Source organism: Cervus canadensis, chromosome 12 (assembly GCF_019320065.1).
Source record: "Cervus canadensis isolate Bull #8, Minnesota chromosome 12, ASM1932006v1, whole genome shotgun sequence".
Classification (NCBI taxonomy): Eukaryota; Metazoa; Chordata; class Mammalia; order Artiodactyla; family Cervidae; genus Cervus; species Cervus canadensis.
In genome coordinates this window covers 10155248-10170202 of record NC_057397.1, presented here as the reverse complement: position 1 = coordinate 10170202, position 14955 = coordinate 10155248, and the positions used below count along the sequence as shown (strand labels likewise).

Genomic DNA, 14955 nt, shown 5'->3' with positions numbered 1-14955 from the left:
CGTCCGTCTTTCCACCCGTTCTGGCACCTGTCTCCTGCGAGCTGGTGTTAGGAGGACGTGGACACTCGGAGCCGAAGTCCCACGGCCAGATGGTCTGTGAGCCCGGCCAGGGCAGTGCTGAATGTCACCTGCTCCACCTCCTGGAGGGCGGGAGGCAGGTTGGAGAGTCGCCCCAGCGCGGCAGGCCTGCACCCTGAGCTCTGGCACCTACCGGGCTCAGGAGGCCTCCAGGTGCGCTGCGGTAGGTAATGTAGTCCAGGCGCCGGCCCCGCCAGGACTCAGCTGGGGGGCCTCCCCGGGGAGGGCCTGCCAGATAGCGGCGGCGCCCTTTCTTCTGCTCCAGGGCCCTGAGGAGGGGCCGTGTCACCAGGGTCAGGGCAGCCCTCCTTCCTGCCCTTGTCTGACCCCCAGGTAGCCACTCACCTACGCAGCATCTCCGGCGAGCAGGCCACGGAGCGGCGGAGCTCGGAGGGTCTCAGCAACGTCCCTGGGGTGGGCGGGGAAGGACGGTATCAGCGGGCGCCTCCGCAGAGCCCTCTTGAGGTCCACCTGCCCCCATCCGGGTGCCCCAACCCGGTGTACCCAGGGCCCAGGGCTGCTCCCGGCGCGTGCCCAGCCGGCAGGGGTCCCGGAAGCGGCTGAAAAACTGGTGTTCCTGCTCCTGCTGGTGGTCTGTGGAAAGGCAACACTCGGGGTGTGTGTGTATGCACGCGCGCGGGGTTGGGGGGGCGGGCCGGGCCGTTTTACCTAGCGAGCAGTTGTCGAAGTTGAGGTCACCCAGGAGCACGCTGAAGGCCACGGCCTCGTCACTCTGGCAGCTCTCCGCCTCAAACTGCTCGGCCCAGTCCAGGAGCACCGTCAGCTGTTTGCAGCGCAGGAGCCCGTCCTCTGCGCGGTGGGGCGGAGGAGCCGGTGTCCGCATCCTGGACACCCAGCTTTGCCCCCCGCCCCACCCTATTCCTGATCTGCTAGCCCACCTAGGGACTCGCAGCGGCTGGGGCAGTGAATAAACTTTGCCAGGAGGGGAGGTGCTGGCCAGGGTTGGGACTCGCTGCCACCGCCACGCAGAGGGGCCGCCTGCTTACGAACCCGGCAGGGCTCACCGCTGGGTGCGTGCAAGTGTGTACAGTGCAGGAAGCCCACGACGCGGCGCCCATCCAGGATGCCCAGCTGCGCCTGCAACACCACGGACCTTGGCACTCCTTCGCTCGGTCCACTCCATGCCCCGCCCCTCCCTGGGTCGGGAGCGCCATGGCCAGGGAACAGGTACCTGTGCGGAAAGTAGTCCCTTGGAGGCCAGAGCATCCTCGCCGCGTGCGTGGGGGAAGGACTGGAAGGCAGCACGCAGCAGCGGATAGCGCGAGGCCAGCAGCAGCCCACTGCCCAGCAACTTGAGGTGTAGGCCGGGCTGCAGGCCAAATGTGCCCACGTCGTACAACACCGGGCCCAGATTAGGTGCCAGGAGGCTCACCAGGCGTCGCTCTGCGCGAAGATCGAACGCCTCCTGCAGGCACACGAAGTCCAGACTCGCTGGCATGGCGCCTGTCAGCACCCCGCACGGCATCGCCTGTACTGGCGAACCGTAGCCAGTGGCCCCATAGGGCGAACGCCGCAGGCCGGCGAGCAGCACGGCGCCCACGGCCGCGGCCCGCCTCTGCGTGTGCGGCAAGTTGTTGAAGCGTGCCAGCCCATCGGGGAGCAGGCACAGGTTTGCGCTGAAGAAGCCGAAGCTGCGCGCGGGCTCAGTGCGGGGGCACCAGGGCGCAGGGGGCGCCCAGCACCGCGGAGGGGGCTGGTAGCAGAAGGGGCGGCGCCAGGCCTGCAGCAGCAGCCAGAGCAGCAGCGCCGGGAGAGTCAGGGGCAGGGCCACGAGCAGCAGCAGCAGCGCGCCCCCGGCGCCTGCGGCGGTTCTCAACCAGCTCTGCTCGCTCCGGCTCTCGGCCGGCGCCCAGCAGCCCAGCAGCTGGTCCAGGGCCCAGTAGGCCGGGAAAAGCAGCGCGCGGGTCAGGCGGTGGAGAGCGTGCAGCACAGGGTGCGGGAAGGGCGAGGGTCGGAGGGCGCAGGGCGTTGGGGGCCAGTCGGGCGGGGATGGCATGGCGCACGAGGCTCCTCGGCAGCGTGAGTCTCCGACGACTCATTGGCTTCCAGTGTGAGAGTCGATCCGTGCGTTCGTCCGCGGGAGCTGCGGGGGAGTCGCAGGGGTCAAGGCCACGTGGCACAGCTTGTGCGCGAGGCCGGGAAGGCGCTGTGCCCCGCGAGCTTGGGGGTGCGGACGCTGGCGGAGCCACCCGGGAAACCGCCCTCCGCTCACTCGCGCGGAGTCTCTGCGGCGGTTGGAGAGAACCAAAAGGAAAGCGGAAGGGACCCTGGTCCCGCCCTAGAAGCCCCTCTGCCCGCCCTCCCCTAAAAGCCTCAAGGAGAACCCGCAGACCCCGCGGACCAGCGCGGCTCCTGGGTGCAGCCCACACCCAACAGAGGCTGACAGATTTTAACGCGGGCCGGCGCGGCGGCCGGCCGGACGGGAGTGCGATGCGCGCTGCGTCCAGCTCTCTGCCTCCTCCCGCCAGTCAGCGGGAAGTGGCTCCTGCTGCCCAGACTGTGGCGTATACCCCCACCCCGACCTGTGCCCCGGTTCGTGACGCCTAGCACCTGAGTACGAAGACACGCCCGCAGATGAGGGCAGCCTAACCAGCCGTCAGCTCTGCTCCGGCTCTGTGGGTTTACCACGAGAAACTTCCAATCTGGGGGAAGGACCGTTGGTTCGGCTCTGCGCGGCCGACCTGGCCTTCTGGGCTCGCGAGCCAGATGGGAGCCACTCTGTTGGGTCCCAGGATCGAGCTGCCTGGCGTTGCTCAGGTGCTGCCTTGCCCTGCCCTGCCTGGCCCCCATCTTTCTCATTCCAGCTGCGAAGTGGTTCCTAGAGCTCTTACGGTTGGCTCCTAAATTGCCCTGAAGCTTGGGCCAGGGTTGCCCTTCCTGCCTGCAGACACAGAGAAGAGGCTCTACTCCCCACACACACCCCCGCCCCCCCAATTTTCCAGAAATCCCGGATCCCCTGTAGAAATCAAGGTCTGGTGCTGGCTGTGCTCATTCCTACCATCTGTCCTGTCCTTCAGCCTTCTTAGCAGACAGAGCTAGGAGCACCTACGGCTCTCTGCCTGTCTGTATGCAGGGGCCCGGGCCCTCCCTGCCTTTCCCAGGGGTCTGACTTCATCTGCTGAAGTAGGAGGCCTGGGGGGAGGGGAGGAAGGCTGCAGAGAAGCAGCAGATCTGGGGCCAGAGACCCCAGCTCGCCCTAACCCCCTCTTCTCTGTACCCCCTTGCTGGTAGCTGACATGAACCCATGCCCAGTGGCTCCTCTGTCCCCTAGTGATCCTCGGGCTCGTGGGCAGCGGTGCTCGGGGAGCCTCCTGGCTGGGGTCCGCATCCCCACCACCACCTCTGGCCTCCTCCCCTTCTGCAGGAAGGCCCTCTCTGCTCCTCATGCGGGTCCTGAAGGGACAAGCGCCCTGGCCTACACTCAGGGCATCCCGCACTCCCCACCAGCCCTCCCCCTCCGAGTCTGTAGGTTACCTCCCGTGTCCCCTCCTACCCCACCCCACTCCAGCTCTCCTCTTCTGCTCTCATGATGGCCTGTGCTTCTCAGCCGCACCCCTTCAGTAGTGGGGAGCTGCCCTCCCAGCTCTGACTCTCCCAGTCTAGTCCCTTCCTGCAGGAGCCTTTGGCCTTGCAGAGCCCCCACCTCCCTGGTGGGTGGGCACACCCAGTGCCCAGGTGTGAGTGAGCCTCTTTCTCCTGGCTCCCGTCCCTTTAATGTCCCCCTGCCCTTGATGAGGGTCCAGAAAACATGTCCCCATCCTCCTTGTCCCTGCCTAGTGCAGGGGGAGGTGCTCCTGTGCCCACAGCCTCCTCCGGAGCCCACTCTGCTTTCCGCCCTGAGCCCAGGCCTCGCCGGCCGCCAGCAGGTGGCCAGGGCCGCGGGCACACCCGCACACCCCCTGCCAGCTCGGCTCCTTCTCACTTCCTGCTCTGGCCATTCTCGGCCACAGGCCAAGTGAGGGGAGATGTGGGGCCTCTGGAACACCCCCTCAGCAAGACAGCTGCCAAACTTTGGTCTTGGGGCTCTCTCTGGGGGCCCCAAGGGGCAGGAGCCGTCAGGGCAGACAGGACGGAAGGGCTCCCAGAGGAGGTAGTACCACCCAGGAGTATTGGCCCGGGCCCAGTGGCCAGCATCCGAGGGGAGCTTTAATGGTGGTGTCACCAGATGAACATGGGCTTGCCATCATCGTGGGCCAGCTGGCTGAGGCAGGAAAGCAGCAGCAGCGCGTCGGTGAGCATGCTGGGGTGCACGGTCTCCACCAGCACGCGCTGCAGGAAGTCCACTGTGTAGGAGCCGCCCTCGGATGCGGCCAGCTCCGGCCGCTCCCGCAGGATGCCGTAGGCGTTCACCAGCTGCTCCGTCAGTGCCGGGTGCACGCGCCCGTTGTAGCCCAAGCTCTGTAGCCGGTTCATGATGCTCACATAGCGCTGTGTGAGCGTCTGGCACAGCTCCTCGTCCAGCTTGTGGTCACTGGGGTTCAGGGAGGCCTGAGGGGACAGCAGTGGTCAGGGACCCTTGGCTCCACTCTGGCCTAAGAGTAGGCAAGCACGTGGGGGCGAAGGAGGCCGCAGGGGTGTGGTTCCGCCAGGATCACGGTCAGAGGGCGGGGCCCTGCAGGGAGGTGTCCTGGAGGATCTGGCTGCAGCGCCTCTAGGGGTCCAGGGTAGGGGAACCCTGTGGGCTGAGCCTGAGCACAGAGATTCCAGTGGCCCCAGCACCGGCTCCATCCACCACCTGGAATCGGACTGAGCTGGGGCCACAAGCAGCAGAGGACGGAGGGCATGGCTGCAGGTGACAAGACACCAGGGGACCTCCCAAAACCCCCAGGGTTGCCTGACCAGGAAGACACCACCCAGGGTCTTTCCCAGGCCTCCTCCTGGGTCTGGCCCTCCTACTTCTCAGGCTTTTCTCTAGGCCCCCTGTCCCAAAACCCCATCCTTAGCACCCTGTGCCCACACCCTGCGGGGGTCCCTTCCAGCCTTCATGATATGCTGACAACCCCGGGCCCAGAGCTGAGGCCCTGAGTCCCAGCACTGAAGTCTGCTGTCACTCGGGTGCTGGCTCCAGCGTCTGGGCCTGAGGTTGGTCTTCACCTACTTTGTTCCTGCCGGGCTGGGCCTGCACCCCCTCTCCCAGCCCCTCCCTCCACTGCCTTCTGGTGCCCTCAGCTTGAAGTTCTTCTGAAGCAATCTTGAGGTTCTTAATTTTTGAACAAGGAGTGTTTTCCTGTGCACTTGGTTCTGCAAATTCTATACCTGTCACTGGCACCGCTGCCCCCAGGCCCACGAAACAGTGGGTTGGCAGTGCACGAAGTTGGCTGGGTGTTGCCCTGCTAGAGCCCCCGTGTGTTTCCTGTTGCTCCAGCTCCAGGGCCAAGGCTGACCCGCAAGGCCACCATCTTGCCCTGCTCACCCTCTGCCCACGGTTCCCTAGATACCACCTGCTAGGGTCGCCCAGTCCACTCAAGCATCACCTTCTCCAGTTAGTTCCCTGTCTGCCCCTTCCTGGGTGGTCGTGTGAGCAGAGCGGCAGGCTCATGTTAGGGTTCAGTTAAAGCGACCTCTGACCTCTGGCAGGGGCAACCCTGAGCCACCTTGCAACACTGGGACAGGCCTGTCTTCCTGACCTGGGTTCCATCTGGCTCCATCTGCCAGAGGCCAGCAAGGTGGAGGCTGGAGTGCTGGAGTATTGGTGGAAGTATTGACTTTCTTAAACACTGAAAAATTGCCTTACATGTATTCTACCTCCTCTTCTTGCCTCTTCTCTGGAGAGTTGCATTTAGAGCTGTGACTATTGCCCAGTATAAGCAGTAACATCAGGCAGGGTGAAGAGTGGTGGGGAAGGGGAGGACTTGCACAGCCCAGGCATCTGAAAGGTCGAGCTTATTTCCATTTAAATGGGCAGTTTCAAACAACTAAAAACCTCTTTCCACAGTCTGATGTCTAATCTACATGGGCAACTAGACTTCACCTTACAATTTAATGTAATCTTTGCCAACTAGATATCAGATGCAGCATTTCAGGGACATAAATATTGTGCTTCTCTGTGTCATGTGCCCATTTTTGAATAGCCGCCATGCCTGCACCCATGACACAGCAGGAATGGTGGCTGTGGTCCAGGACAGGTCAGTTCAGTTCAGTTCAGTCGCTCAGTTGAGCCCCATTCTTTGTGACCCCATGGACTGCAGCACACCAGGCATCCCTGTCCATCACCATCTCCTAGAGCTTGCTCAAACTCATGTCCATCAAGTCAAGGATGCCATCCAACCAGCTCATCCCCTGTCGTCCCCTTCTGCCTTCAATCTTTCCCAGCATCAGGGTCTTTTCCAAAGAGTCTGTTCTTTGAGTCAGGTGGCCAAAGTATTGGAGTTTCAGCTTCAGCATCAGTCCTTCCAGTGAGTATTCAGGACTGATTTCTTTTAGGATTGACTGGTTTGACCTCCTTGCTGTCCAAGGGACTCTCAAGAGTCTTCTCCAACACCATAGTTCAAAAACATTAATTCTTTGGCACCCAGCCTTCTTTATGGTCCAACTCTCACATCCATAAACGACTACTGGAAAAACCATAGCTTTGATTATTTGCAAATTTGTCAGCAAAGTGTCTCTGCTTGTTAATATGCTGTCTAGGTTGGTCATAGCTTTTCTTCCAAGGAGCAAGCGTCTTTTAATTTCATGGCTGCAGTCACCATCTTCCATGACTTTGGAGCCCAAGAAAATAAAGTCTGTCACTGTTTCCATTGTTTCCCCATCTATTTGCCATGAAGTGTTGGGACCAGATGCCATGATCCACGTTTTTTGAGTGTTGAGTTTTAAGCCAGCTTTGAGCAAGCTCCAGGAGTTGGTGATGGACAGGGAAGCCTGGCATGCTGCACTCCACGGGGGTCCCAAAGAGTTGGACACAACTAAGTGACTGAATTGAAGCCAGCTTTTTCACTCTCCTGTTTCACTTTCATCAGAAAGCTCTCTAGTTCCTCTTTGCTTTCTGCCACAAGGGTAATATCATCTGCATATCTGAGGTTATTGATATTTCTCCCAGCAATCTTGATTCCAGCTTGTGCTTCATCCAGCCCGGCATTTCGCATGATGTATTCTGCACATAAGTTGAATAAGCAGGATGACAGTATATAGCCTTGATGTACTCCTTTCCCAATTTGGAACCAGTCCATTGTTCCATGTCCAGTTCTAACTGTTGCTTCTTGACCTGCATACAGATTTCTCAGGAGGCAGGTAAGGTGGACTGGTATTCCCATCTCTTGAAGAATTTTCCACAGTTTGTTGTGATCCACAGAGTCAAAGGCTTTAGCCTAGTCAATGAAGCAGAAATAGATGTATTTCTGGAATTCTCTTGCTTTTTCTATGATCTGGTGGATGTTGGCAATTTGATCTCTGGTTCCTCTGCCTTTTCTAAATCCAGCTTGAACATCTGGAAGTTTTTGGTTCATGAGCTGTTGAAGCTGGCTTGGAGAATTTTAGCACTACCTTGCTAGCATGTGAGATGAGTGCAATTGTGTGGTAGTTTGAGCATTCTTTGGCATTGCCTTTCTTTGGGATTGGAATGAAAACTGACCTGTTCTAGTCCTGTGGCCACTACTGAGTTTTCCAAATTTGCTGGCATATTGAGTGCAGCACTTTCACAGCATCATCTTAGAGTATTTTAAATAGCTCAGCTGGAATTCTGTCACCTCCACAAGCTTTGTTCATGGTGATGCTTCCTAAGGCCCACTTGAGTTTGCACTCCAGGATGTCTGGCTCCAGGTGAGTGAGCACACCATTGTGGTTATCTGAGTCATGAAGATCTTTTTGATACAGTTCTTCTGTGTTTCTTGCCACCTTTTCTTACTATCTTCTGCTTCTGTTAGGTCCATACTGTTTCTGTTTTTTATTGAGCCCATCTTTGCATGAAATGTTCCCTTGGTATCTCTAATTTTCTTGGAGAGATCTTGTCTTTTCCATTCTGTTTTCCTCTATTTCTTTGTATTGATCACTGAAGAAGGATTTCTCATCTCTCCTTGCTATTCTCTCAAACTCTGCATTCAGATGGGTATGTCTTTCCTTTTCTCCTTTGCCTTTTGCTTCTTTCCTCAGCTATTTGTAAGGCCTCCTCAGAACCATTTTGCCTTTTTGCATTTTTTTTTTTTCTTGAGGATGGTCTTGATCACTGCCTCCTGTACAGTGTTACGAACCTCCGTCCATAGTTGTTCAGGCACTCTGTCTATCAGATCTAATCCTTTGAATCTATTTGTCACTTTTACTGTATAATCGTAAGGGATTTGATTTAGGTCATACCTGAATGGTCTAGTGGTTTTCCCTACTTTCTTCAATTTAAGTCTGAATTTTAGCTCCCAAGACAGGTCAAGGGTCGTCAAACCGGACGTTAGCAACGTGGGCCTTGCTGACACCAGCAACACAGGGATTCCAACAGGGCAAAGATGGAAAATGTCCCCAACTCAACCTGTAAACCAATGAGAACCTAAACATTTGAACTAGCATTTTCTTGGAACTTGACAGACCCTGAAATTCATATTGAAGAGCGAAGGGCCAAGAGGAGCTACTACAGTCTGGAAGAAGGATGCCCAGGCTCCCTCTGCAGCCGGATTAGGACATCGGCTTGTGGCAGGGCTGGAAGGAAGGACCTGGAGCCCACACACGCGAACTGGAAGAGGGGACTGAGGCCGGGCTGGCAGCTCCAGCCTTAAACAAGACTTGAAAAGCACGGATAAAGGAAAAAGCAGATAATTCTGGCCACGGTAAAATTAAAAACCTAAAAGGACACCTTAACAAACGGAGAAGGTAAGTGCAACCCGGGGAACCGATGAGTCCACTGTAACCGAATGTCATTTCTGCCCACTCAGACTCAGGCCCGCAACCCATCCGCGGAGGAGGACGGCCCGAGAGGAAGGGGCACAGAAGGCTCAGTCTCCGCGGATGAACGCTGAGAGGCAGAGGCTGCCACGCCCACCCCACCCCGCCCTCCTGCCCCCTACTCCTGTGCGCGCACCGCGCCGCCCCCACCCGCTGGGCCAGTCCAGTCCAGAATGGGCGAGCCTTCGCTCATTCTCGGGGGCAGGGTCCCGAGGTGTCCGGCCCACGCCCCGCACCCCCAGGCTCCCGTTCGTCAGCGCCTAGTACACGGTGGCGGCAAGAAGCGCCCAGGTGCGTTTGGGAAGCACCGTCCTCTGCGTCCCTCGGGGGCTCAGTGGACGGCAGGCTGGGAATGCACTGGAATTAGCCCAGCCTTAAAATTGGGCTTCCTTGGTGGCTCAGACGGTAAAGCGTCTGCCTGCAATGCGGGAGACCAGGGTTCGATCCCTGGGTCGGGAAGATCCTCTGGAGAAGGAAATGGCAACCCACTCTAGGACTCTTGCCTGGAAAATCCCATGGATGGAGGAGCATGGTAGGCTACAATTCATGGGATCGCAAAGAGTCGGACACGACTGAGCGACTTCACTTCACTTAATGGCCACCAGGCCGCCAGATGCTCAGAGGCTCTGAAACTGGCTTCCCCGGTGTCCACCCGTGACCCTTGAGGACTCAGACCCGGCGGGGAAGAAGGCTGAGGCCTCAGCTCTGCCAGACTGGGGATGGGCCCTTGGGAGCAGGGCTCGGAGGTCCAGAGGCCACGGCAGTGAGAAAGCCGGGAGCACACATCTGACCCTGCGGGGACCCTCCCTGCTTTGCCCTCTGGGAAGGCCTCCCGTGGGGCTGGAACACAGGCCCCTATGGCCTGGCGCCCTGGACACACTGGGCTTCCTGCATCCCTGGGCGCCCTCAGATTCTGCTGTGCTCTGCTTGGCTGGCCCCCAGAAACCCGTGGAGAGCCAGCAAGCTCCCCATCCTTGCAGTGGCGGGCAGTGGGGATGGGCAGGACACACCTGGATGATCTTCTCCGGAATGTTGGAGACTGTGAAGCCATACAGCCTCACACGCTCCGGGAAGATGCTGGACAGGATCCTGCGGTCCAGCTGGAAGGCGATCTCCCCCACCAGCCTCTCCCAGGCCAGCTGTTTTGATTCTGGGGACAACAGGGGTGGACAGAGTGGTCAGTGGCTGTGGCCAGCAGCCCAGGGGGTGCCTCGGAGGTCTCCATGGGCAGTGGAGGGGACCCCAACCTCGCGCTGACCTCGAGAGCTGTCGGGGAACTTGCTGCTCTTGCGGTGGGCTAGCTTCCGCTCCAACTCCAGGATGCTTTTCCGAGACTGCTCTGGGCCACGTGGACCACGGGTGTCGGTGACTGAAGCCGGGGAGGACGAAGTTCGCGGTGGGGAGCAGGGGTTGCGTGGTGGGGAGTGGGGGGTGGGCGAGGGCCGGGATGGGGAGTGGTGCGTCCGGGCAGAGGGGTGCGGCGTGCGTGAGGGGACGTAGCTGGTGGTCACTGGGGGGATGGGGGTGGGGGCAGAGGTGAGGATGGCAATGTTGGAGGCAGTCGAGACAGGGACAGAGGCAGGGACCACTTGTCCCTGGGGGCCACCAGGCTGTGTCTGGGCATCTGAGGTGCCATAGGAGAAGGCTGTCATGGGGCCCGGAGTGCCCAGGGCGCCAACAGGGGTGGAGGTCTGGATGGGCGCACCCACAAATGTCATGCCGAGGGGCTCCGGCTCCTGGGTTGGCTGGGGATGCTCAGTGGAGAGTGGGACTAGTGATGTGCAGGAGGGGCAGAAAGGAGAGGAGGCAGATTAGAGCCAGGCAGGACCAGGGACTGGCCTGGCAGGGCCCACCCCCCGTCCCCACATCTGTTACCTTTGGAGGTGGCAGTAGGTCCCCCGCCAGCCGACACGTGGGGTCCCGGGGGATATCCTCGGAGCGGCTCTGCCAGCCGCACCCGTGGGGCCTCCGACAGCACCAGATTGTTCATGGGGTTGGCCAGAACGTTCTGAGAGACACCTAGAGGGGCGGCCGTGGAGGTGAGCAAGGGGCTGCTCAGGGAGAGGACCCCCGAGCCCGTCATAGGGGGCATCAGGGGGCTGTTCTGAGACACAGCTAGGGGGCTTGCCAGGGGGCTTCCTGGAGTCAGGGAGCCGGTGGAGGGCAGGCCCAGGGAGCTGGCCGGTGTACCCCCTGGGGGCACTGCCACGGGGCCCGCCAAGGGGCTGCTGGGTGTCAGGGAGCCGGTGGAGGGCAGGCCCAGGGAGTTGGTTTGTGTGCCCACTTGGGGCACTACCAGGGGGCTGGCCAGGTGGCTGCTCAGGAGGCTGGTGAGTGGGCTGCTCTGGGAGATGGGCCCCGGGCTGGGCAGCAGTGTGTTGAGAGGGCCTGCCAGGGGGCTCACGATGGGGCCTGCCACGGGGCTGGGCTGCGGGCTGTTTAGCACGTCGGCCAGGGGTGCCAGAGCCACAATCCCCACTTCTTCCAGGACAGGTTCGTTTGCTGCTGCCGGGGACGGGGGCAGGAAGACACCTGGGGGACACAGAGAAAGCACTGAGACGCCAGGCTCTCTCCCACTGTGGCAGGGCCTGGACCACAAGGCCCATCTGCCTCTGACGAGCTGACCAACTCTCTGAGCCTCCCCTCTAGGCGGATCCCGCCCAAGGGTCTGGCTCCTCATCTCTGTCCTCTGAGGGCACCTGCTTCCTCCCAGGATCACCTCCCTAAACGCTTGCCCCCACCGCCGGGACCTTCCACGCTACCTGCCCCTCAGACGGGCCACTGCCCTGAGCTGCTGACCCCTCACTGAAGAGGGGATGGTCTGAACACACAGGTGGCCAAGTTGACCCCTCTGTGCCCTGGTGGGGAGAGGTGGGCCCGGGCCTCCTGACCACTGTCCTAAGGACAGCTGAAGCTCACAACATGAGGGACCCTCAGGGGGCCGGAGCTTGAAGTGGCTGGAGCCCAGGGTGTGCCTGGCCCCTGCCTACCTGTCACAGGGGATGCGGGTGCAGGAGGGCCTGCTGCGCCCACCCCTGCATGTGGCCTGGGGGCCTGTTTGCCCTTGGTTCCTGAGGAGACTGCCCCGGAATGGTCAAGTGACCGCTGTTTGTGGGAGAAGTCTCCTAGGGAGGGTATAGAAAAGGTTTCTGTGAGTGTGCAGTTTGATGGAAGCTTCCACATTATAAAAATAAAAGCAGAACATGCTTATTATGGGGAAAGAATGGAGATACAGAAAAGTCAAAAGGCTATGAAAACCACTGGTTGACCTGTCACCCCGCAGTGCGTCATATTGCAAAGCTCTGTGTGCATGGCCTTGAAGACGTTCTCCAGGTGGTTATACGGGTCGGGGGCTGGCAGGCCCCTCTGTAAGGAGCTGTGAAGACCTTCTCCGTGTGTCTGTGTGGGTCAGGGGCTGGAAGAACCCTCAGTGAGGAGCTGTCTACAGACCCCAGCCTTCCTTGGCCACTCTGGCTGCAGCTTCTCAGCTCTGTCTTTGCTGCTTGAAAGCAGCCACAGACAACGTGGAAACAAGGGATGTGGATGCGTGGCGGCAAAAATTCATGAACGCTAATATTTGAATTTCATGGACTTCTATGTGAAATAGTCCTCTCCTTTGATTTTTCTCTCAGCCCTTTAAAAAAGGTGAAGCCAGCTGTTCCTGGCTCCCAGGCCACGCACACGTGTGCAGTGACTGTATGTCCCTGTGTCCTTGTGTGCCCCGCCTCTGGGAGACGCTCCCTCGAGCTGTGTCATTCTTGGAAAACACTGCTTACTGTGGCCATGGTGGTTTCCATCTTGTGTACCTGCCATTATTTATTGAGCCGATTTTAGTTGGGGGATTCTATTGATTCCAGTTTTCCCAGCGACAAAAATGCTACGATATAAATCTTTGTTATTATCCCTCCCTGAAAACAGACATTTTACAGGTTCTCAATGCACACTGCCAAACCTCTCTGCCTCATGACCCCTTAGAACATCTGATGTTCCCTTAGAAGTCCTGGGCATGGCACATTGCTGCTACACTGCCAGGACGTCCTGCCAAATATTTTAAGTTTTGTTATTTTTCCCAAACAAATAAATTAAAACTTCAGAATCAACCAGTCTTTGATGATTTCTTGTTTTGACTTTTTAGAATTTTTGCTTTAGGGTTGAGGAGACTGTAAAGCTTGTAGCCCAAAGGGAAGAGCCCACGGGGAGAAAGTGTGTAGGGGACTGGGCAGCGGTGGGGCAGAGGTGATAGGGCATGGAGACCCGAGCTGAGTGTCCGTCCTCCTCGGCCTGTCTCCTCTTCCAGGAGCCTAGGGTCTGGATGACTCAGGCAGCATCTCCAGGACTCGGGGGAGAAGACAGTCTCCACACGGTCGGTCCTCATGGTCTTTGAGACCATCTCACTGATGCCCCCACCACACCCTTGCCTCTGTCTTTGTGTTGGCTGGTCCCATTGCAATCCGCCTGCAATGCAGGAGACCTGGGTTTGATTCCTGGGTTGGGAAGATTCTCTGGAGAAGGGAATATCTACCCAATCCAGTATTCTGGCCTGGAGAATTCCATGGACTGTATAGTCCATGGGGTCTCAAAGAGTTGGACACAACTGAGCCACTTTCACTCACTCATTTCTGCCTGGACTGCTCTTCCTGTGTGCATGGTTGGCCCTGCACTGCTCCTCATCCCTCACGTGAGACCTTCTCAGGGAGGTCTTCCATCCAGAATTGCCAGGTTCCTTCAGGCCACCTGCTCCTTCCCCTCTCCTGGATGACTTCCTTCTTGGCACTTATCTCGCTCTAAGACACTCTGCATTGACTTACTGGTTTGTCCTGGTTCCCTCAATTAGCATGGAAGCTCCATGAAGGCAGGGCTTTGTCTGTGTGCTGCTGTTTCTCTGTGCCTGGAACAGTGCTTGGGCCACAGGAAGTGTTCAATAAATATGAAAAATATCATTATACATGAGCACAGATGAAACCTGAGATTTAAAAAAGGGTCAGTCTAGAAAGTGAGAGGAAGGAAAAATATATTTCATGCAAATGGGAAGCTAAAGAAAGCTGGAGTAGCAATCCTCATATCAGGAAAAATAGACCTTAAAATAAAGAAGATTACAAGAGATAAGGAAGGACACTACATAATGATCAAGGGATCAGTACAAGAGAAAGACATAACAATTGTAAATAACTATGTACCCAACATAGGAGCGCCTCAATACATAAGACAAACACTAACAGACATAAAAGGAGAAACGGACAGTAACACAAGAAGAGTAGGAGACTTTAACACCCCACTCTCACCAATGGACAGATCATCAAAACATAAAACTAACAAGGAAACACAAGCCTTAAATGATTCATTAGATGCAATGGGTCTCATTGATAGCTTCAGGACATTCCATCCAAATGCAGAAGAATACATCTTCTTCTCAAGTGCACATGAAACCTTCTCCAGGATAGACCACATCTTAGGGTCACAAATCCAACCTCAGTAAATTTAAGAAAATTGAAATGATATTAAGTATCTTCCCCAACCACAAGGCTATGAGACTAGATATCAATTACAAAGAAAAAAAAAAACTGTAAGAAACACAAACACATGGAGATTAAACAACACGTTTCTAAATAACCAACAGGTTACTGAAGAAATCAAAAGGGAAATAAAAAAAAATTTCTAGAAACAAATGACAATGAAAACACAACAACTCAAAACCTATTGGGACAGCAGCAAAAGCATTTTAAGAGGGAGTTTATAGCAAATACATCCTACCTCAAGGAAACAAGAAAACATCGGAATAGACAACATAAAACTTTACACCCCCTAAAAACAACTTTGAAAAGAAGAACAAACCCAAATTAGTAGAAGGACCAGAATCATAAAGTACAAGCAGAAATAAATGAAAGAGAAATGAAGGAACAATAGTAAAGATAAACTAAAAGCTAGTTTTTGAGAAGATAAACAAAAGTTGACAAAGCTTTACCAACTTAATCAAGAAAAAAAGAGAGAAAAATC

General features: G+C 57.0%; 2 protein-coding genes across 2 annotated transcripts in view; both read right to left on the bottom strand.

Annotated features, from left to right (window-relative positions):
* Positions 1–8: 8 nt before the first annotated feature.
* On the bottom strand, positions 9–2442 carry LOC122451443 (sphingomyelin phosphodiesterase 5-like). The gene is made up of 7 exons (XM_043484384.1): positions 1271–2442; positions 1104–1176; positions 748–888; positions 583–672; positions 424–487; positions 212–347; positions 9–140 (listed from the first exon to the last, which is right to left on the bottom strand). The coding sequence occupies exons 1-7, from the start codon at positions 2093–2095 to the stop codon at positions 48–50; spliced, it is 1422 nt and encodes a 473-aa protein (XP_043340319.1). The 5' UTR covers positions 2096–2442; the 3' UTR covers positions 9–47.
* Positions 2443–4257: 1815 nt separating this feature from the next.
* The window catches only part of SPATC1 (spermatogenesis and centriole associated 1), a 34349-nt gene continuing 23651 nt past the window's right edge, over positions 4258–14955 (bottom strand). Inside the window, exons 2-5 of the mRNA XM_043484455.1 lie at positions 10837–11493; positions 10220–10732; positions 9972–10111; positions 4258–4587 (exon numbers count right to left, since the gene is read on the bottom strand). Coding sequence (XP_043340390.1) covers positions 4258–4587; positions 9972–10111; positions 10220–10732; positions 10837–11493 — 1640 coding nt within the window. The remainder of the gene's footprint in view (positions 4588–9971; positions 10112–10219; positions 10733–10836; positions 11494–14955) is intronic.

Coding starts and splice junctions, on each gene's coding strand:
- LOC122451443 (XM_043484384.1), bottom strand. CDS start 2,095: ATGCCATCCCCGCCCGACTGGCCCCCAACGCCCTGCGCCCTCCGACCC. Junction 673..747: donor CTTCGACAACTGCTCGCTAG/GTAAAACGGCCC, acceptor GCCTTTCCACAG/ACCACCAGCAGGAGCAGGAA. Junction 348..423: donor TCGCCGGAGATGCTGCGTAG/GTGAGTGGCTAC, acceptor GCCCCTCCTCAG/GGCCCTGGAGCAGAAGAAAG.